Source organism: Pezoporus flaviventris, unplaced genomic scaffold (assembly GCF_033815535.1).
Source record: "Pezoporus flaviventris isolate CSIRO_AGI_PZ_B2104156 unplaced genomic scaffold, CSIRO_AGI_Pfla_v1 ptg000015l, whole genome shotgun sequence".
NCBI lineage: Eukaryota > Metazoa > Chordata > Aves > Psittaciformes > Psittacidae > Pezoporus > Pezoporus flaviventris.
The window spans coordinates 18750714-18774010 of NW_026892563.1; the positions used below are offsets into that span (position 1 = coordinate 18750714).

At 44.7% G+C, this 23297-nt stretch overlaps 1 protein-coding gene across 11 annotated transcripts in view; it reads left to right on the forward strand.

Moving 5' to 3' along the window:
* Positions 1-23297, forward strand: part of TIAM1 (TIAM Rac1 associated GEF 1) — a 192899-nt gene that overhangs the window by 87003 nt on the left and 82599 nt on the right. For 6 of the 11 annotated variants that reach the window (XM_061453665.1, XM_061453664.1, XM_061453666.1 and 3 more), the window contains one exon: positions 21644-22623. In XM_061453665.1, coding sequence (XP_061309649.1) covers positions 21655-22623 — 969 coding nt within the window. In that variant the 5' untranslated portion in view covers positions 21644-21654. Of the gene's footprint in view, positions 1-16156; positions 16336-21643; positions 22624-23297 lie in introns of all 11 variants that reach the window. The other 5 variants (XM_061453660.1, XM_061453663.1, XM_061453658.1 and 2 more) reach the window with 1 other exon arrangement.

The following is a 23297-nucleotide window of genomic DNA, read 5'->3' on the forward strand; positions in this document are numbered from 1 at the left end:
TGTTTCCAGTTGTCACTTGCATCCCTCCAGGTAGTGCAAGAATAGTCCTTGTGAATGATATCCTTTCTGCAGGAATTTATCAACCTGTTACACAGCAAAGGAATCAACCAAATTAACAACAAATTTTATGTTTACTAGCATAAAATTACTAATGAATTTTATGTTAGTACTAAGAACTGTGTTCACTGTTTGTTATTTAATGCTTGCCTTAAATACAGGCTAAGTTAGAAAATATGTACACTGGGACATCTTACTTAGCTGTTCACATCATGTGGCATCATTCTTCTGAATATTTCCCTTAAACTCCCTTAATAAATGAATTGGGCAAAATCATGCATGGCAGACAAAAAAATGCTTTTCTGTTTCATTTTGATAGATAGCATCTTAAGCAATGTACACTGAAAGAAAATGTCTAAGTAGCATTCTTATGGGATCAACAATTCATAACTCAATTTAGTCCGAAGTCACTGGCTGACAGGTTAAACTGAGAGCTGTCCTCATGTCTCCATTCATCTTCATCTGAAAGTTCCCTGGAAAAAATGCTAGCCTGGGGGTGGCTTCGTTGCCGATAGGCGTGCAAGCAATCCTTGCTTTACATTGATCTGCACTTCCAGCTGTTCACTTGAATTATGGGTTAATTCTGTCTGGAATTCTGCATAATTTTTTAATCTTGTTTCTTTTAATAAAATCGCTTGTCAGGGTGATATCTGAAACAACGACCTTGGTGCATCGCTGTGGGATAATACTTAAGTTCAGTCATGTGAGTGTTCATATAAAAACATCCCTTGAGTCTGGTGGGAGCCAATTTGCATTACAGCAGTGCTGAGCTTTGCTCAGGTCTCATATTATAGCATTTAAATATCTTCCCTGTGAGTGGACATCAGTTTTCTGTGGGGGAAAAGAAGATGGATTCTGGAAATCTTGCATAAACAATTACTCTTGGCAAGCGGGATGCTATTCTGTTTTCCCTGCTTGTTAAAAGTTCCAGTAAAAAGGTCTCTTGATGCAGAAATATCCCAGAATATAGGCTTAGTCAGAAGAAACTGGGAGCCAAAGCAGGGCTGTACCTTTTCCCTTTGAAGCACCATCCTGCCTGTGTTTGCATTTTCTGCATTTTTCATGATGTATTGACAGAGAAATGTCAGGATAAGTTTCAGGAAAACAAAGGCATGAATGAATGAAGTCTTTTTCTCTCCTCTTATTCCTGAAACTGGTCATGAGCCTTTTTTTCCCCTAACCCTGTTAGCTTGGGCTTTAAGCAACAAAACAATACAGTAAGACCAAAAGCACTGGAGCAGGTGTTGCTCACTTGTTAAGACAAGTATTGGACTCGTTTCCTTTTCAAAACGTGGTTGGAAGTCAGTCTGTAAGGAGGAAGATTAAAATGGAACTATTGAGCATAAACTTACAAAGTTGGCCTCGTGCCCTAAAGTTGCGGATTTATGTGCGGCGTTGTGAGAAGAGCAGGTTATTAACCTTGCTGAGCTCCTGTGAGCACCTATAAATCCCTGTACAAAATCTTCCTAGAGTTTTCCCAGCCTTTTTGCTCATTAGGAAGATTAAGTGCAATCTCTTGCCCTTCCCCTCGCATTTTGATGTTCTAGATCATGTTAGCTGCCTCATGGTCTGGGGTTTTTCTCAATGTTTCGTGCCTCAAGTTGAGCACCAGCTTTTATGAATGGCTTCGAGAGATGTGCTTGCATTACTTGGCAGGGGGTTGGCGTGGCTTTCTGCCTGCCCGCAACTGAGCTATTCTTGTGAAGATTTTTCCCTGCCAGTGTCTGCACCTCCATGTTTCTGTATGGGTTAGAGCGGTCCATGTACAGCCTTTCTGCATTTCAGTAGATGCTAAAAAATTGTTGCAGCATGTTATGTGTATGCTGCCACCGGGCCCTGCAAGAGTTGTTTGACTGAAAGCCTGAACCCAGCAGCCTGGGATGCACTTGGCTGTATGCTTGGCCAGAGCTTCCTGCATCTCCTGTGTAAACTAGCGCTTATGTTTCTTAATTTCACCTCTGTGTTCAACCTCCACTGGTGCATCTTTCCTTTCCTCACCTAATTTGCTGGTGAGGCCCGGGGAAGTTTTTCCCCTTGAAAAGTTCTAGGTGCTCATTGTGTAAAATGTTTCGCAAGTGACATTGCACTGGGAAAAGTACATGGCAGGGCAGACGCTGCAAGCTCGAGTGGGAAGGTACCCTGCAAAAGTGATTATACATTACTTTCCATGGCTTAATTATTTTTTTTTTGTTTTAAGAGGCAGGGAATATGTCCAGGCATGTTAAAACCTGTGTAAGAAGTGATAATTGAGGGCTTTCCTCCTTTCCCACAGCTGGGCGTAGATAAGACATGCCAAACCTCGTGTCTGGCTTCTTTTTGCAGCCCTCTCCTGTGGTGGCTGCTGCATGGCCTCTGTTTTGAGATGGAGAGGGGTGAGGTGGTCGAGGGGTGTTTGCCTGTTTGCCTGTGGCACACACGCAGCGCTGATACCCATGAGCAGTGCTGGTGCCCATCCCTGTCTCTGTGCTGGGGATCTGCACCCCGCTCTCACTATGGTGCTTGCTGTTGACATGTAGATTGCCAGGCCAGCAGTGCACAGGGCGCTTTCTCTGCCCCATCACCTCATCCCGGTGAATGAGGTCTGTGCTCTGTTCCCCCATCAGATGAAATCACTTGGACTTTTCAGAGTAAAGAAGAACTAATGGTAAATGGGGGTGGTGGAAGCTGGCCTCAAACCACATTCCCAGCTGTGGCTGCAGTAGTTTATTTGTTTCATTTCAAAACCGTTGCAGGCACGGCTGGTTTAAATTACTTCTCCCTTGTGACCTACTGTGCTGATAAGTGGTCAGCCTAAACAATGTTCTGCATATTAATTGGTGCAGTGGGATTTTGGGTGATGTTTGGAGGAGTGCCACTCTTGTTTTTAACATTAAGTTACTCTTCAAATGTTATTGTCTTTAAAATGGATTTACTACCCATGTAGATAATTATTAATCTAATTACTAAACCTGGAATGAGCCCTGAAAGTTGGTGAGTCTGTCTGAAACACTGCGAACAAAGGAAGCCCATCAGATTTCTGTACCTTTTATAAATATAAGCCTCCGGAACAAATGAACTGACAGAATTCCCACAAAAATGTCACAGTTAATGGGCTCACTCTTGGCTATGCTGTATAAGGTTACAGAAGTACTGGCAGGTACTGCTAATTGCAACCTCCCAGATGTCACCAGGAGGACGGTATAGTAGACGCTACAGCCTGTGAGATGGGCTGAAAGGAGGAGTGTTTTTTTCTCAAGCCTGTGCCATCTTTGTTGGGCTCTCAAAATTCTAAAGCAATGAACCCATTTTGCAGAGGAACAAGAGTGCTTGGTTGCTTTTTTGTACCCTTCCTGAACATAGCTGCTGTGGGAATTTCAGGTATTGCCAAAAGTTATGTATAGGATGTTAAGAAGGGTGTTTTCAAAATGCTTACTGTGAACTTCCTTTGAAGGACAGGCTTTTTCAAATGGGGAAGTGAGATGTGCTGGGACTGCTACCTGGGAGCTGGCAGCTGGGGAGAGCAGCAGTGCTGCCTGCCACTGCCTTTGCTTCCTCCTTATCCTCCTCACTGGAGCTATTGAGCCTTTCTTGGCCAGAGCAGGGAGAAAGGGAGGAGGTGGCAAAGAAGCCTTCCCCTCAGCCAAACCCTGGTGGGATATCCCATGAGAGAGGGGCAAGAGGAGCCGGCTTTAGAGGCACAGGCACTGCCTGGCTGGTGAGGGCATTGTGGGGCAATGAAAAAGGTGCTGAAAATAGAATCATAGAATCAACTAAGTTGGAAAAGATATTTAAGATCATCAAGTCCAACCGTTACCCCAGCACTGCCAAGTCCACCACTAAACCATGTCACTGAGGGCATCTGCATGGTTTGTGCACACTTCCAGGGATGGTGATTCCACCACTTCCCTGGACAGCCTGTTTTGATGCCTGAGCACTCTCTTGGTGAAGATATATTTCCTAATATCTAATCTAAACCTCTCCTGACAGAGCTCAAGGCTGTTTCCTCTTGTCTTATCTACTTGGGAGAAGAGACCAGCCACCTCCTCATTCCATCCTCCTTTCAGGTAGTTGTAGAGAGCAATAAGGTCTCCCTTGAGCCTTCTCTTCTCCAGACTAAACACCCTCAGTTCCCTCAGCCCACTGAATTAATTTTTCACCCATTTCACTAAGGCTTTTGGGCAAGGTGTGGAAGAGAGCTGTTATTTCTGAAGGTGGGAGGGAGGCTTGCTGGCTCGCTCATGTGGTGGCTTGTACCGAGTGAGCCCGATACGTGTAAGCTTGACAGCTCCTTGAAGAAAAGGATGGTGTCAGCACGGCGGAGGGAGACACTTTTTCTTCCCCTGACAGACCTGAGGTTTCAGCCCACCCTTGGTGCAGCCAGAAGCTCGCAGATGAGAAGCAATTGGCTGCAGTATGGCAAAAAAGGAGAGTGTTTGTGCTGCTGTGTGTCGCAATGATAAGAGGCTGCTGGGAGCAGCCCAGGTTTTACACAACAGGGACCAATGCAGAAAAGAATGACTTTCCCCTCCCAGGAAGCCGAGAGCAGCAGGGCTAGTGGAGGAATGAAGAAAGGCATTGTGTTGCTGAGGGCAGGCACAGAAGTGGGGTGCAACAAGGCCAGATATGTGTTAACAGCTCATCGCTGGTGTGGTGCACCAGCCTGGCCTCCTTGCAGTGGTACAAAGCCTTCTTGATGTGGCTGGTGCTTATGCCAGCAAAACAGTGCTTTTGCTGGAAGAGCTTATTCTAAGCTTGTTTTTCTTTGGGGAAAAAAGAAGTGTTACTATAAGTCATGTCACAGTTTTGCTCCTATAACTGTATTGCAGTGGTCTCTGCAGGCATAATCACAGGTCATGCTCCATCAAATTTGTGACTGACATAGCTGTGTTGGCACATATTTGCAACATAGGTCTGGCCTCAATTTTGAGCCTGTGCTTATATTCCTGCACTGCACAGAGTCTTTCCTCCTTTAATATATAGGGGATAACTTTTGGAGAAAGATTTTGTAGGCGTTGGTTGAAAACTGTAAATGATGAAGTGCAAAATACTAGCTTTCTTTCCTCCTCCTCCTCTTTTCATGTAGGTATGTTGGCTCTGACGAGTGGTGGAAAAAAAAACAAGTAAACAACTGGAAGAGGGAATTGCATTTGAAATATTTTGATTTCACTTGTGGGTGACTTGAAAGGATGTGCAGCCCATAAGTACTGAGTGATAAGGTGATCCTTTAAGAGAGGAAGACTGTCTCTTATGGCAAAACATCCAGAGGTCACCAGAGCATCTCTAAGGCAGACTCTGTACTAGCGATGTGAAAACTTCAATGGTAAAGACCTCTGAACCAGCACAAAGAATATTGTCTTCCAAAAAGAGGTGAAGGCTGGTGCAGCACTGCAAACCAAGGAGTCTTTGTTTAGCTTAACTGTAAAGGTGTCATTTGCTACTCTCTTTTGGCCCCTCTTTAAAGGGCTTCCCTTTAAAATTCCACTTCAAAATGGCAGTAGTCTCTTATTTGTCTTTGAGGTGTATCCACTTCTTGCAAAAAATAAGTTACTTCTTCTGCTCTAGGTCTATAGCATCAATGTGGAGATGTGGTGAGGCTGTGGCTGCTGGTGGAGTGGAAGGCATGGGAGAGTCACCTCTCCTAGTGGCTTTATCCAGGGGGGAGGAGTGAGAAAACATGGTTTTCAAGAGGACTGAAATTCAGGCTCCCTGATATTATTTTGAACACCCATTTGAATAAAAAATACTTTATCCAGTAACACAGTGGGGGCTGTGTGCACACGGACAAAATGGTGCTGGGAAATTATTGGGAAAGTGTGGTCTTTCCTCCAGCTTGGAGATCACTCCATTTGTTGGACAGATGCCTTTCATGGGAAGTCAGGAACTGTTATGAGCTCAGGTGGGCTGAATAATTCACTTGTATTGTGGGCATAGGTGAATATGGTCAGTGTGTCTACAAATACACTGTGTGTACATTTACCGCAATTTTTATTTTCATTTGGGCTGGGAATGATGCCACAGAAAATATCAGTAGCTTTCTCAGCTACTAAAATCATCTACTACTCTTTAAATTTAAAGAGGAAACGGGTTATTTTCTCTTAGGACTATTTTGGGCCACATACCAACATGAAGCGTTGAAATGATGGAATGACATTTAGTACTGCTGAAAATATCAAGTGCTGTGTAGATTTACTGTGTCTTCATTTGACAGTGTGGCTGATATTTCACCAACCCAGCATTTCTAAAGAAGTACAGCTATTGTTTTGTGAGAAGTTTGCATTTCTAATGTGTACTTTAGAATTCCTAAAAAATCCCACGTAATACTTTAGCACTGTATAATGTTTCATTTTTGTGACTATACCCCACAGTAACTGCTACAGGTAAGAAAAATACTCTTCTTATAAATATTAAGGCAGAACATTTTATTAGTGACCTTTTTTTATCAAAAAGGCATTGAACCAGAACTGACGGTAAGCACTTTTCCACCAGCACTCTTGTTGTGCTTCAGTCGGGCAGCATCTGTAGCGCTCTCTCTAATAAACAGCTCTGCCGGCTGGCTTTCCAGTAATGGTTCACTTCAGACTAGGCAATCAATTTTTCTTTTCTGGTGAATGGTTTATTCACTGAAATGTGGTTTCTGAGTTTGGGACAGTTGAGAAACTCTGGAGCAGGTTATAAACTGTGGAGGGCCACAGTCAAGTGATACTGCTTCATTGGAGCTCCCAGGTGGGATTAGGCAGACACGTGGCAGGATTGGAGGCTGTGAATGATCGCTATGACTATGGATTTGACTTAAACTTACTCAGTATTTTCAACTGAAAACTTAATTTTCCACATAGACCAACAAAATAGAAAAGAGTGGCTTCCCCACCCTCACCCCTTCACATGCACATGCACCCACATGCTGCTTTCTAATCTATACCCAAGAGGATGTCACTCCTCCAAAACAAGGGAGGTCCAGATGAAAGTCCTCTGGCAAGCCTAAAATCCCTATGGTACGCCTCTCTGTGGAAGGCATCTTCATAGGAGGCTTTCTTGAGTTACTTGTGTTACAGAGATGTTCCTGGAACAGTTGTCCTCAGTTTGTCTTGTAAGTAGTTGCTTATTGTTTTCATATAATATTTAAATGTTGGGGCACTAAGAAAAAGAGAGAGCCTGGTGCTGGAAAATTCCCACCTAGGATTTGGAGCACTTCTCCTTGCCCCTTCTCTGATCATGCTTTTGAATAATTTTCAGAAGAAGAAGAAAACCAATGCTCTCTTTGGCAGTCTGCTCTGTAGGATGTCAGGAGCAAAAAGGTACAAGACCCACAGCTGGTTATCTGGCAGTGCTGGCTTTGCACTAATTACAAGTAGCTTATGTGTGCCAGCAACAACATTTTACCTTTATTGACCATAGTTTGCAAGCCAGAGGAGAATTTGAACCAACTCCTGTACCTGCCAAACTATGGAGCATTAGTCCAGCAGCATCAATATGTTACTTTTTTCATACTGCTCAGGAACAGCATGAGTTTCACATCTTTTGAAAAGTTGAGCTCTCTCTCTTGATGCAAATGCAGTCCATGGATCACACCAAGGCTGGTCAGTTCATGAAATCCAGAGCAGTAACTGCCTCCTGAACAAGCCAACTCAGTAGGTACGCTGGGGTTGCTCAGTGCACAAAGGTGCCTCTTTGCTATATGCTTGTGTCCCATTTGACTACAGTTTTGTTACTCTAGAGGCAAAGTTCAATCTGTCTAAGAGAAATCATCCTGCAAAACTTGTATAGCCTTCAATCCTTGTCCTCTGAAACATGTCTGAGAGAGTGATCACCCTGGCTTGCTCCTGCAGCTCCCGGGACCATCACCAGTCACACTGGGATGGTGGGGACTTGCCTGCTGTATGTCTTGTCTTGTTCTGGGAGATCCCAAGCACATGCTGGGGGCTGGCTGCTTTTAGGAACGTCTCCGCTGGAGCCAGGTACTAGGGACTGCTGCCAGACCTCAGGACATTTGCAAAGGAGAGCGGGAGCGGGAGGAAGGCACAGTCCACTTTAACCTTGCCTTGCTTGTATTGTCAGGATGAAATTACTATGAATACAACTGTTTGAATTTGTGATTTTTTTAACCTACCCTTTTCATAAATCATATCCTTTTACAGCCTCTTGTTTTGCCACATGAGACAGTCTTCTTGTTTTCACCTCTCAGGTGAAACTCTATGCTTCACTGTGTCCGCCTTGCTTTTCTTGAAGGTAGCCTGACCTGCATTAACCTTTGCCACAGATGATTAGGATTGCGTATGTTATTCCAGATGAGGTCAGTGTCTTCTGTGACAGCATTCACTCGTGTTTCTGCTGGGCAGGTCTTGCTTGGTGCATCTTTTGATTACATTTACTTTTTTGGTAATTTTTATCACATTGGGAGCTTGTGGTCCTCTGGGATCAATGTGAGACAAAAGCTCTCTTTGTATTGTGACTTTTTCTGACTGTGTCATCAGCACAAATCACTGGGAAAGTTCTTTCTTTGCATGTCATCATTGAAAACATTATAAAACCTGGTCCCTTGAGCCACATAATTCTTCTTTCAGCACAACCTCTTTGCAAAGATTCTTATGCATATCAATTGCTATGCCAATTTGCATCATCTTCAGTTTAACCAGTAGTTTCCTGGAAAGATATCTCCTGGCTTTCCTCCCCTGGATGATGGGTTATTTTGTTGGAGAAATTGATCAGAGTAACATGCCACAATCCACATTGCATTTTATTCAATTTCCCATTTCTTCCCATGTTTTTCCTTGTTCTGTCTCTCAGATGTGCTCTCCAGTCTTACGCCTTGCGTGCCATTGAAGCCAGACAGATGGGTATGTCATTGCTGGGATCACTTGTTCTGCAGTCCCAGGCAGGATCCTGATCCGCAGGTTTTAATATAAAAATTCTTGTCTGTACCCCTGTGGTTGCTTGCACCACTTCTCTCATAGTTTTGGGATGCAGATTCAAAACTCCTGCTGACTGGCACATTTTCAACTCTTTGAATTTTGCTCCTCAGATACCTCAGATGTGGTGATTCACATGCCTTGCTCCCCCATGCCCTTACTGAAAATGAAGGCAAAGCATTCATTTTATTTTGAGGCCGCACTCAGAGCTGATGGGTTTCAGCTTTCCATCATGATGCTGTCTTAGCCTGACTTTTGGTAGTTTTGGCTTTTCCTCTCAAAAACGTTTGCTGATCGGTCCCTTTTCCCACCCTGTGGCAGGGCTCTGTGCTCCCTGCCAGTCTCTTCCCAGGATGGAGGCTCACACCCTGAGCCCTAAGGGAGTCTTCCCCCAGGATTACCATCCCTCATGGGTTTTGCCCCCTCTTAATTAAAGGAGCAACACCCAGCGTGTTGGTGTTGTGTGTTCCTCCCGCAGGGGAGAGCTATCAGCAGGAGCTGTGTCAGGAGATGTACGAGTTGTGACTAAAACCGGTCAACCAGGATAAACTTAACTGCGGTGGTGTGGATACATCTCTGCGATGGCTCTTGAGTGATCAGGTTCTGTCAGGACGTGCAAGATAAAATCTGAATTCTTGATTTATCTTTGACAGTGCCAAGCTGGTACAGACCAGCCGAGTTTTGCATGAGTGTTTTTCTTTTTTCCTGTATGCTGGAGAAATGGCGAGAGCTTACACTATGGTAATGCCAGGATGAGAAACCTGCTCTGTTGCGGTTGTTATCATCACACTAGGTGAAAACAGCAGCCATTTGGTCATATACTCACCTGCCTCTCCTCCCAGGCTCTGAATAAACAGTAGATCTAATTCCCAGTGTTGGGTTTTGTGAAGCAGGGCTGCCTCTTCACTGAGACTCCTTTTTGTTCCTCCTGTCCTCTCCAGCAGCGCTGGTGGGAGTGCTCAATTCATACTGAAGCTGGTAGTACTATTGGTAGTCTTTTTAAGTCTGGGTGAACTGCAGTCTCAAGCATCTCCACCTTGCCCTATCCTGCCAGAGCAGCCAAGCCATAGCGCCTCCAACACGTCAGGCAACAAGCTCTCTTATTTTCAGGAAGTGTGGGATGTTTAACATGTGCTTTCTGCTGGTTAGATGTGACTTTCCTCCTTGGAGTCACCCAGTGCCTTTTAGAATTGGGGGTATAGCCATTTTGGGTCTTACCGTAGTTGATGAGAGTGCTATATTCACACTTGGCAGAGAGGAAAAGGAGCTGTGGGGAGTATCCCCAGCTTGCCCAGGGTGCACAGGAGGCAGGCTGCAGGCAGGAATCAAGCTCTGCTCTGCACTCCATCCCTGGCAAACAATTTAAGTGAAGGCTGAATTTTGTAAGGTGCTGATTTGAAAGTATGAGCTCACTGAGAGAGATACTGGTACCAAAACTTCTGCAAGACATGCTGTAAACTTAAAAGGACATCCTTTGCTACAGTGCTTTTCCTTATTATGCTTCCCTTGTGGCCTCGTTGCGGAAGTTGTTGTAACTTTTATGTCCTTTATACTAATTATGTAGCATAGCTTATAATGCTTTTGTATCTCAGTGACATACCTCATTCTCTGTCAGAGAGAGTGACCAAAACGTGAAAGTTACTCTGATCGTGCACCCACCTGAGTTTAATATGCTGCCTGTTTTCCTGTAGACCTTTGGAATCCCTCCCCAGTACTTAAGTACTAATCTAAAATTAGATACTTGTCTTCATATCTCAAGCACCATCTTAATGATCTGTGTGAGGTCTTTGGCATTGCTTGAAAATCAGATTACTTACCTCTGTGCTTAAATGAGGATATACACTAAACGCTTCCTCTCCAATTCCCCCTCTTCCAATTATTGGCCTTAATTTTTTTCCACAGCGCTCTAATCCTTCACATCCTGCCTCAGCGGTTCCCTGGTCACTCAAGCCAAGTGTTTTAATTTTTATTGTGGGGACTGTGGTGCTGCGTGGTTCTTCTGTGTGTGAATCATCTGCCATGTGCTGCTCTGCTTCTCCCTCCTTCCTCTTCCAGCTACCTGTCCTCAGCTGTGCAGTGAGTGCTCTGATAGATCCATTCTGGGCTCTGTCTCCTGGTCTGAACATTTTTTTGTTACTACTAAATAAAGGGAGTTTTTAATGCATTTGGCACGTCCCATCCTCATTGTGTATCAGCAGTTCCCTACTCTTTTGGCACAAGCAAAAAGTCTTTTTCAAGCAAAGTGTAATAACAGTAATGTGCAACCTAAAGGTAAATAAACAAACTGCACCTTATTTTTATTTCAGATGAAGTTTGGGCATTCCTTTTATCTTTTAAAAAGTAATTCATAAATGCACACTCAGTACTTTCTCATTCTTGTCCTCCATGGAAGCCAAGTGGGCTCCTTCCTCCCTGCAGCTCCCTCATGGCTTGGGGCTGGCTGCAGCTCCCTGGAGTGGATTATAAACCCCCTCCACTTCCCAGGGTGCTGCGCAGAAGCTGCTGTTCGTCTGCCCCGCAGGCTCCAGGGAGTTGCCTTCGTGGCTTCCCATAGATTTGCTTATGTCTGATGATCTGAAATTAGGATCCTTCCCCTGCTTTGCCCTTCTCTGCAAACGTGTAAAACCTTGCAGGTTTCCCCTAGGGAAGAAAGGGGGATTTTCCCACCATTAAAAATAAAAGGGAAGGGAAGGAGAAATACTTAAAACATGTTCAGATAGTTGTAAATATGATTAAAAAACAAACAAAGCCGCAACTGTGTCAATTATTCACATCCCCTTGTATAAATATAGAAACCCTGAAGAGGGGTCTTTGCCTTGGGCTACCTGCTCTTCTCTTCCATGAATTTATTACCAAGGCCCTACAGTGCTTTGGCAGTGCCATGCTTCTGGTTTTGTTTCCCTTTACTGTGATTTGGGGATGGTTGATTGTCAGCTATACAGAGATTTTAGGTCTCATAATGCACCTCCCTCCCTCCCTCTCTTTTTGCCTTTTTTTCCCTTTCTTAGAAATTCTCCTAGGTGTGGTGCTGGATGAACAAGGCTTCCCACATCTTTCCTTTAAGAGTTCTTCACAAAGGGAATGTGGGTTTATTTTTCTTTCCCCTCCTCTTCATCTGGAACAATCACCCAGCATTGTTCTAAATGTGACAGACACAAAGGCTGCATGTTAGTGAGGCAGTTGCAGAGAGGTTTTGCAATTCCAGGTCTGCTGGCCAATTCTTGCAGATGTGCAAATGGTCTCCCCGGGCTTGTCAGGATGTTCATCGTTGTCAGCTTCCGGTTTCAGGAGTAGCTGTTTTCTTTGACAGTATAAGCTGTGTTTGGTTTAAAATGACTTTTTCCCACAACTGAAAAGGTTCTAAGACATTTTATATGTCATAGAAAGAAAACACAAAAAGGAGAGTGTTTGTCATTTATTTGACATCATGATATGAAATCCACTAGTGTTGGTCTAAGGGCTCAGTGTTGTACAGTTTCATTGACTACATCAAGAACAGGGAAGCTGGGAGCGTTTCTGAATTACATTTATGAACCCATGTGTGCACTCAGGCCTGTCAGACAAAGGTCTGGCCACACAGCACAGCAGCCTCTCCCCATCCATCCATCCATCCATCCATCCATCCATCCATCCATCCACCCACCCATCCATCCACCCATCCATCCACCCATCCATCCACCCATCCATCTCATGTGGGTTGCAGTGTTTCACTTTGTGGAGGGCAGCCCACAGCTATGGGATAGTCAGAGCCAGAGTTGCCAGGACACCAGGACCCTGGAGCATTCTAGACCATTTACCTTCTTCTCAGGGTAGGTGTTTTGATAGTTTGATTTTGGCAGCAATTCGTATTAACTAGAGATAATAAAGGCTAACAAAATGTGGCCTCCAGTTACAAATAAAGGTCCTGATTCTCTGTTTCAGGAGACGGGATCGAACACTGGAGTTACAGTGCTGTGGAACTGGGATTGTGGGTGGGGAATACAGCCCAGAGCTGTATTCAGTTCACTGATTAATATTAAACAGTTTTTGTATGAAATGACTACTGATTTATGTCTATGTATATACATCCTGATGGTTTATCATGGAATTACCGAGGGCTTCTCAAAGATGGATGAAGATTTGCTTAATGACCAACTGATCTCACATCTGCAGTTGCATTTGGAATCTGACAAAACCGATGCATCATAAAATGAAAAAGTAAAAATAGAATTGAAATAGAGCTGTCATCCTTCTTGACAACTTCATGTACACTGCACAAGGGGTTATACTGGCAACACTAATTTTTCCTTACTGGAAAGGCTGGGTTGTGCTTTGAAAAAGTGGGCTTTAAGAAAACTACATCTTCTATATTTTTCATCCATTACTTTTCATGTCCAGTGTCCGCAAGCAAAAAGAAAATAGGGGTGCTGGTTTTCTTCCTAATCTCCTGGCATGGCAAACTGCTTGCAGCATGTGAAAGTCAAACCTCCCTTTGCTGTACCTAGGATCACAGGTAGCAGATGTGATGAATAACAAGGTGCTCCTTTAATGTATTCTGCTTCCCTACTATGCATTTATTTAATCCATTCATGGTGGATTGCTGCAAGCTTCCTCAGTTTGGATTGACTTAAGTTGCTGTGTGATGAGCCCTGTGGGAAATCTTCAGCCTGATTTTTCAAGGCGCTGGTTTGTGGTTGTGAAATAAATACAGCTGTGCTAACTCCAAACCTTCAAAGAACAAGAGGAGTTACATTGATGTATGCAGACACTGGCGTACATGTGTGCATACATGCATCATAGACATATGTATGTGTGCATGTGCATGCATGTCTGTAGGAGTCTGAATATTGTCTTAAGCATAGAAGTGTAGAAATCTTTATTTGATGTTTCTTTTCTAATGAGGTGACTTGTTCCATGTGTGAACATTTGCAACGGACCATCTACCCTGAGAACAGTTAGTGGTGAGTTACTGGTGGTCTGAACGCGTGGTCAGCTCCTACCTTTGTCAGGCTTCATTGACAGAGCAAACGTCCACGGGAGCAAATACATCCTGTGCAAGGAAGGGTTTTGTGCTGGGAAGCAAACCATGGGGCTGTGCTCTTGTTTGCTTCTGCCTTTACTCCTGATGAGGGAGCATGGACATCCCTTTTGCCAAGACCTTGCTGGAGGGAAGTCCTTGTCTGAGACTACTTCAGCACTCCATGTATGAAATGACTGTTGATTCATACTATTCTCCAGAATTTCTGCTGTGCAGAGCTTTGGCTGTTGGAGTGAACTGGGATGCACAGGGACAGGGACCATTCCAGTGTGTGTTGATGGCGCACAAAAGTATGAAAAACTGATGTTACTCTTGAAAAGTATGACTTGGTTTCATTTCAGAAAGATTGTCCAAGTTGTAAAAGCAAACAGGAACAAAGTTTTTCAGGAAAGAATCAGGGTAATAATAAATCCTTCTCTTCTGGAGGAGCTATGTGTGCATGATACTCATCTGTTCATGGTAAAGACTTTTGCCAGCCCTTCAGAAGTGCTGGACTGTAGAGAGGATTTGGATAAAAAAGTATTCAGTTGTAAACATCCACTTTGGATCTTCCCACCTTTTTAACAAATGAGTGCAAGAAGAGAACAATTTGTGTTGGAGGAGCACAGGCAGCGTATAGAGCAAGCAGGGTTGTAGTTGGTTTCTCACAGAAGTGACCCGTTTGCTTCAGTCCGGATCAGGTTTGTCTGTTACAAACTCCTCAAAAACTGCTCAAGATGGAAAATTAGATAAAGCGCTTGGCTGCATCTGGGTGTTTCTGCTTTCGGACAAGTTTTCTGAGGCAGCAGCAGGCGGATCTGAAAAAGATGGTCACAATTCCTTTTTCTTTGGAGGTGAGGCATGCACGTTGCAGGGCTGCTCATCGTGTGGTGGATGCAGGTGGGAAGCCTCTTGCCTGTAGGACCTTGTTTGTCAGCAAGATTCCTGTCTTGCAAATTATTGGCAGCTGGCATGGTAATGAGTCCATTTCAATATAAATGAGCTTCATTTTATTAATTTCTGCCAGCTCCTGAGCAATTCATGAACTGCTTTTCAGATCTCAACCAACAGCTCGGGGGAAGAAGGGGAGGTGGGGAGCAGAGAGGGGAACATGAAGGAGGAGAAAGAAAATGAGAATGGTTTTAATTTAGAAAGGAGCTGGTGACTCTCATCTCTTTTGAGAATCCAGCCAAGAGTGAGGATCACAGTTTCCCCACCGAGCAGCAATAATAACATGAAGGGCATCAGTAATCTCTTGCAAGGTTTTTGTTCTTTGAGACTTTTGGAAAAGTTTGTAACTCTCAACACTCTGTGTGTGGTGTTGAATTGATGTTTCACTGCTGGTGTTTGGTTGGGAGGAGTTGGGTGACTTGAGAGCTGACATGGGCAGCGCACCCAGCCCTCTGGTGAGGCTGTGGTTCTTGGTGTCTCACAGGACTGGACCTGCAGCTGGTGTACTTGCTAGGAAGCTTGCCAGAAGTATCAGGACAAAATAAGACTGGGATTTGGTGCCCACATGAGTGCACGCATGTGTGTAACTTGAAGACTATTCATATGACTTGTCTTATGTCTAAATAAGTGCAGACTGCTCTCTTGTATCTGCGCCTTAGTGAATGCAATTAACCCAACGATCCTTTCACTGTGCACAAAAACGCATGTAAATGCTCTGCCCTACATGTCTGGTTCGCCCTTGAAAAATGTTAATGAAATCCCTGCTTGGATAATCACCCTTTTTGTAAATGAGACAGTCTGCACAGAGAAATCTCCTCTGAGGTCTTCTAGTTTTGGGCCTGTTCCCTCGGCAGTTGGATCCCTCCTGGCTGCCAGAAGTTAAACCCTGGTTTATTGGAAGGTGCCTTTCTTTCTTGGTGGGCGTCTTTGGATGCAGGCATGTTTTTGGACCTGAGGTTTTCTAGCCCTGCCTAACACAGACTGTCCTCAGCAGGGGCATGTTAATGTCTCTGGGGATTTTTATTGTACAAAGTGGTGGGAAGAGGAGCTCTCCACATCATGTAGTTTGGGTTGATGGTGCTTGACTGGGCTTTTCATTTATTCTGCCATCATCAGATTTCATCACTCAAATTTAAGCACAGCATTTGCATGCTGTATTGCACAGTGTTTCTTGGGTAAGTGATGATAACAGGCAGAAGATGTCCTCCTCTATAGCTGTTCCTGCTAACCCTTTGTCTGATTTTTTTTCTTCCCTCTTTCTCCCCAGGTTTTTGGCATATAGGCATAGACTCTGACGTGAGAGTAATGGAATCGCTGAGTGGCAGGTGCTGACAGCTTCTGCAGTCCCAGTAACTGTTCATTTTGGTATCATTTGCAATTCGGCACCTCTAAATGCCACAGCTCTCTTGGGGAAGGTTGCGCTGGATACCAGTACTGCCTCGGAAGGTACATGTGTGTCCATATATTTTTCTTGAGGAGTTTGCTGTGTTGTATAGTGGTTCGAGAGAGGGGATCAGCTGCATGCAGTTTATAGTTACACCCGTTTAGCAATCCAACAGCATTTGAATGGCTATCAAGCAGCTACTGATGACATCCTTTCCTCCCTCTCTCCTCCTCTTGTTTGAACCGCCTGCAGGGCCTTTTTGAAGTCCATCCCATACTTTAACTTAAGCGAGAAAGGCTTACAAAAAAACAGTGGCTGGTTAAAAAGTTCTGATTTGAAAACAATTAAATATGCTGCTGGAGTTTCGGAGAAACTCAAAGGCTTACTGTGGAATTTCAGCCTCTCTCTTGCCCTTTTGAGACAGCACATTTTAATTACAATGGAATGTGTGTGTTCACACTTGGTTATTAGTCCTGTACATTTTTCTATGTGGTTCTTGTGAGTTCAGTAAAAATCTTTGTTGTTGGCTGGCAGATTTTAGCAAAAGTTTATTTCTGTAGGCTCGCTGCTTGCTGTGGATCTGATCATTGTTCTGGTTCCCACAGTCTTCAAGCTCCGCTCCAGGAGAAAAATACGGATTTGTCACCAGGGCCTCCCACTAGAATCTAATTTTAAATTTGCAATCTGTTGTCTTGTGAGGTGCTTCAGATTTGGTTGGAAAGTTAATATAGTTCAGATTTTCTTCTGGAATCTAATGGCCCAACTTTTTGGAGGTTGGAGAGTCAGTAAGTTAGGTTTTATTGAAATGGGTATGTTGGGTTTGTAGCTATTTTCAGAAATATTTAATATTTGGGGTAAGGGAAGTTAAAGGAAAATTACTGTTTTTAAATAAAATTATATTCTTTGAGGGGGCTGTTGTCAGTGGTCATCTGGAATGTGATTGTCTTTATGTGTAACCATTTCATGTAAGACTCATCCAGTAAAAACTCAGCAGTTCAGCTAGAGGTCAGCCTGCTTGTCTAGGGTAGCTGGTGTGGGGCAACCGTGTTATTTCCAAAGCTTTCCTGCAGAATTTGTGTGTCTCCCTGCTTATATCCTAATGTTGATGTCAATTTTAAGTTTTGTTTAAAAAAAAACCCAATGAATTCAAACCCATGTAACGTCTCTTGAGGTGCAGGTTGGCTCAAGAGGGACTTTCCTGTCCGCTTGAAGACTTCCACAGTTTTGACATTTTCCCTGCTCTGAACCAGGAAGGAGCAGGTCTTTCATAACAGAGAGCTCTGTCCCAGAGCAGCCAACAGCTCAGTGGTCAGCCCGATACCTCGATGGTCAGGCTGCCTCTTGAGGATGTGGAGGAACAAGTTGCCACCCCTCATTTGCCTGACTTGGGTTGCAGATACAAATCTCAATCTTCTGTGTCTTTGGCAAGAAACTGAGTCACTGAGCTGGTGCCTCTTCCAGTGGACGTGCCTGTCTCCCTGTTTCAGCATTCATATCTCTCCCTTTTGGAGTGGAGGAGCCTTTCATCAAAAGCAGTCTATTCCCATGAAAAGTTTGGGTTTTGATGAATCAACATTTTCTGCTGAAAAACTTCCAACCAGTTCTGGTTGCAGTGCACGCTGATCTCTGCTTGCTTCAGAGAGTAATTCAGAACACATTTCTGACACGTTGCAATCAATGGTCGAGAGCGACAGCCCTGCTTAAAGCATCAAGACGTGTCACACTTGATTTATGTTGTATCCTGGTGGTACCTTGATGGGTCTTTAATGGTCACCTTCGGATTTGGCGGGTGAGCTAACAAGGGGAGCCTTTGTCCTACTAGTATTTGCATGCAACTCCCATTAACATTACTCATTTTCTTAATTTGATACAGATTTTTTTCATTGAGTGTGATAAATTCAGTTAAGCCATAGACAGGCAGCATCTGGCAGTCGGAGCTGGAGCAGTTTAAGACATTTCTGCCCCAGGGTGTCTGCACTACCCCAGGAAGGGGGAGGTTGGGGCTCCCCTTCCCTGCCCAGTGCCTGCTCCTGCTAGCTGAGGACACTGGCATCTGTTTCAGTGTGAATTCACATGTTTCAGGGCTGCTTTTCCACAACAGCCTCAGCTGACCTAACAGCTCAGTACTGCAAAAGATGAGCGGGGTGCCACTTGCTGTTCCCGTTTTCCTGGCTCTTGCATCACCTTCCAGCTGTGCTGCCCCGTCCTCACCCTGCTGTGTCCCCAGGCAGGCACCCTTGTGCTGCCTCTGGCATGTGCCAGTTCAACTCACTCTCTCAGCAAAATAAACTAATAAAAGCCATGGTCTTCTTCCCCTCCCATAAATGTATTTATTTTCTGCTGGTTTAGTAGACTCGGCTGCATGAGCACCTGAATTGGTTCAGGTTAACTGGTGGAAATGCTTAGCCAGGAATGGAAAGGGGACACAAAAATGGGGGTGAGAGGGTAGATGGGGGACCCTTCCAGGGGTAGCCATTGGTCTCAGGCACCCCACCAACAGTCACCCTCAGCTTGGCACAGGAGGGTTGGCTTTTCCCATCTAAGATGGATTTAGGCTATTGTGTCCTGCATCTTCAAGTGGGCTGGCCTCTGCTAGGGTATGGTGACAAGCCATGGAGGTGGCACTGTCTTGCATCGCTGCAGATGGATCAGCTGCACCATCTCTGCCTGCAGCCCTCTTGCACCCACCAAACAGCATTTGTGCAAACCTGCAATGTAATGCTGGGGAAATCAGTGGGATTAGGGTAAGGCCTCTTCTGGGGTGCAAGAGTGAGGTATGGGCTAGTCTATGGGTTAGATAGCTGTCTGTGGGATTTGCAAATGTGTCCTCACCTAAAGTGCCAATCTACAGAATTAGAAAAGGACAGCCCTTTACTTCGAAGTCTGACACTTCTTGCGAGTATCTAGCAGATACTTCTCATTGTGTGAAATCACTCAGTAAACATTCCTGCTGCCGTCTGCGGAGAAAAGACTTTCCTCCTTCCATGAGAGTGTTTATTTCCTCACGGGATGCAGCCTGAGCTGCTGCTCCTTTCCTTGCCAAGTCGTTTGTGGTTCTGTTACTTTTTGGCTGGGTGAAATTTTGCCTGGTGTGCATGGAGACTACGTTGAGGTGGTGGCACGGGGCTGCTTTTCATAGCCACTCTGCCTGGCATTTTCATCAGCAAGTGTGCCTGGCTGTATGATGTGCGCTGGATGCTTCTGCCCTTCAGCAGCGCAATTTCTGAAGGTAAAGAGCCACTCTTCAATCATTCAGGGTTTCAAGAGGACTTCTAGAAACTGCTCTTTTTCCTTAAATAGGCACCAAAGTGATGGCTGCAAGCTGGAGACTGGGGATAGATGGCTGCATGCTCCGATGGGCTTTGCAATCAGTGGAAATCCTGTCAAATGGAAGTGTGGTTACCAAGAATTTCAGAATCAAAGCAGCTAAAAGCATTACCCCAAGAGGGTTTCTTTTGCAAGACGGGGGAGGGTGTTGAGGTCTGGTTTTAGACATTAGTGTGGAAGACAAAATGCAGTGTTTGTGCTTTAAAATGTTTTAGAAGCAAAACCTAGCTGACATTTGTTTTTCAGTCTGGTCTGTATCAAAGGGCTGTAGCTTTTAAGGAATAATAAACCTTGTGTAGGGATTTATAATGCTGTTAGGTTTTTTTAGATTAAAACCTGCCCTCTCTTCAGTGCATTTATTTTTCTAAATGATGCATGATATCTGAGTCTCATGACAGTCAATGGGAGTTCAGCTATTAATTCCAGTAGACATAGGGTATTTCCCGGTATAGTTTACTTCACATGTGATTATATTTATTTTAGATACATGGAGGTGCCTCTTGCTCCAGCAGTAAACAGATTTTTAGCCTCAGACACAACCTACTTAGCTGGGTAGAAGAGTAGAGAAGTGCAGTCCTCTCACTGTGATTCCGAAGTATCACTGCGAAGTTCAGTTCTAGCATATGCACCCATGGCAGCCTATGGCAGAACTGCTGTGCCTGTGTTTAGCACAATCAATACCTCGCTTTCTGTGTAATTTATGTAGGGCTAATTCAGTTCCTTGAAGCACCAACAGTGTGTATTTAAGTAGCAAGGGAAAATACACAATCCCATTCATTCTGCCAGCATCTGGCTCAATAGCCATCAGCGCATCCTGTTAAAGGAGAGGAACTTGCCCCAAGAAATGAAAACCTCCAGATTATTTTACTGTCAAGGCAGCTTATTTTTCAGCCAAGACTAACAGAAATATGACGAAGTTTTGTCTTGGAATTTCTGTTCAAGATTTATGGACTATTTATCTAGATTAAATTGTCTTCTGTGTAATTCAGGATCTCCTGTTTAGTTTTGAATGGCCATGTACTTTAACATTTACTTTTCTTCTTCTTCTTTTTTGCTCTTTGGCCAGAAGGACCCAATACTACTGATAAAATATTTCTGACATTTGTAGAGTGAGATCACAGACCTCAAAGTGTTTTCCAAGGTTGAATCCAAATCATCACTCCCATCTTCTGGATGGGAAACCTGTTTCACGACAGGATGTGCACAACTGAATAATGCAGGAGGTGAGGTACAGAGATGGGGGCAGAAACCCAGTCCATGTGTTCCAGCTTAGTTTTCTCTGTGCTAGATCAAAGTGCTTAGATCTAGCTATCTGCTTTCAGAGTGAGTAGGAAGGAAAAGTTATTTTTGTGTAGTCTGAGTCACTCATGCTAATTTATTTTCATTATATGGCTTTTTTGTGTGGGGCTCTCTGTACCTGCTTAATGTTGCCCTGTTTTGTTTTTTTTTTGTTCCAGAAATCAAACCTATCATTAGCTTGCTGCCAAGAGTTGAATTTGTACTTTGCTATTTGGTTCTTCAATTCACAGTTCCTAACAAAAACAAAAGCAAGATTTCAGATAAAGGTGTATATCCATCAACTTTTTGGCCTCCTATTACACGCAGATAAACAATAGCTGTTGATTTTTGAGTTTGTAGGGTTTGTTGGAATTGTGAAGCCAGTGCTAAGAATCAAACAAACGTGTGCAAAGCTGAGATTGCCAGTGCACTTTGGTGGTAAACTGGCTGCAGTTTACTCCAAGCTTCAATCCTTTCCTTTTCTACACTCTTCACTTACACCAGCATAGTTATCGTCTGGCTTTTTCCTGCATACTGATTTAACTGAGTTGTATTTGTAAGTTTGCTGGTGCAGTTGCTGGCTTCCTTAATTAATTCTATGGGACCAGTCGCCACTGTTAAAGTGCATGCTGTGAGACCGGGTGGAAGCTGTGGTGTAGGTTCATTAACAAAACAAAGTGTTTTCAGCGTACTAGGGTGTTTGTTCATCTTTTCGGCTGCGTGTTGCTTGCTGCCTTTAACCGTCCCCACTCTCTCCCCTTGCAGACTGTGACACCATGGGAAACGCAGAGAGCCAGAGCGTGGAGCACGCCTTCTATGGAGACAAGCACACCAGCCTGGGTCGCAAGCACACTTCCCGCTCTCTGCGCCTCTCCAATAAAGCCTCTCGCCGGACACGGCATGCTTCTTCTGGAAAAATTATCCACCGTAACTCAGAAGTGAGCACCCGCTCCAGCAGCACCCCCAGCATCCCCCAGTCCCTGGCGGAGAATGGCCTGGAGCCCTTCTCCCAGGAAGCTAACCTAGAGGACTTTGGAAGCCCCATCTGGGTGGACCGCATGGACATGGGCCTGCGGCCTGTTTCCTACCACACCGACTCCTCTGTAACCCCCAGTGTGGACAGCAGCACCGTGCTCACCGCCGCCTCCGTCCAGAGCATGCCTGACTCGGAGGAGAGCAGGCTCTACGGGGACGAGCCGCCCTTTCTGGGAGAAGGTGACGGGAGGTCGCATCGATACTCGTCCAACGGGACAAACTTTATGGAGACAGCCAGCTTCAAGAAGAAGCGCTCCAAATCGGCCGACATCTGGCGTGAAGACAGCCTGGAGTTTTCACTTTCTGACCTCAGCCAGGAGCATTTAACGAGCAATGAGGAAATCCTGGGCTTGGCTGAGGAGAAGGATGCTGAAGCCCCCCGGGCACAGGAGGCTGATGGCAGTCCCCAGCCACTGGTTGCCTGCCAGCGTTCCAACTCTATGAGTGACTTGTATTCCCCCAAAACCCCAAGCGCTACTGTCAACGGGGGCCCAAGGAATGCCTTTGGAGGGTACTGCCGGAATTTAGTGTCCGACATCCCCGATATTGGGAGCCATAAGATGGCATCGGTTACCGCTGAGGATGCGCCTTCCTATAATAATTACAATACGCTGCCCTGTAGGAAATCCCACTGCCTTTCCGAAGGGGCCACCAACCCTCAAATTAGCCATAGTAACAGCATGCAAGGCAGAAGGGCAAAAACTACTCAGGTAAGGCAGTTTTCTTCTATGTAAAATGAAGTGTGTGGCATTTGCTAAGCTGTGTCTGTAGATAAAGATATTCCAGGTTCTTCCAGGTTCTGTTTTCTTTCAACACCCCTTTTCCAAGAAGAAGGCTGTGTCCAAGAGAGAGCTGAACTAACCAGAATCCACATCTGGCTTGATCCTGTCACTGCTCCCTTCCTTATCTGAAGCTCTGAGCCTTTTCCACTCCTCACTGCCTATTGGAAAAGATAAATCTGTATTTGCCAGCTAAAGATTTTCCTGAGTGTTTTGCAGTGCTGATGGTGCCTTTTTTCCCAGGGTAGCTGCCAAAGCCAATTGCTCCACTCGGGAGCTGACACGTGTTGGTTGTGTCTCCCCATTCTGCCCTCGCTGCTCTGTTGCCTTCTGCTGCCTGCACATGTGCAAGCACTCGGCTCTCGTGGCTGGAAGCAAAGCAGCAGCATATCAGTGTTTCCTCTCCCCTCTATCGTAAACACTTGCTAGGTTGAAATTTCACTCTTCTAATTAGCTGATGTTCATATCTGTGCAAAACATCACCTAGAAACAGTGCTGTCCCTTGCAGGAGACTTCCAGCCCAACAAGCTGCGGTGCCAAACTGCTGTAAACTGAAAAATGATAGGGGATGTAGATGTACGGAGAAGATGCTGCTTCTCCTAGCC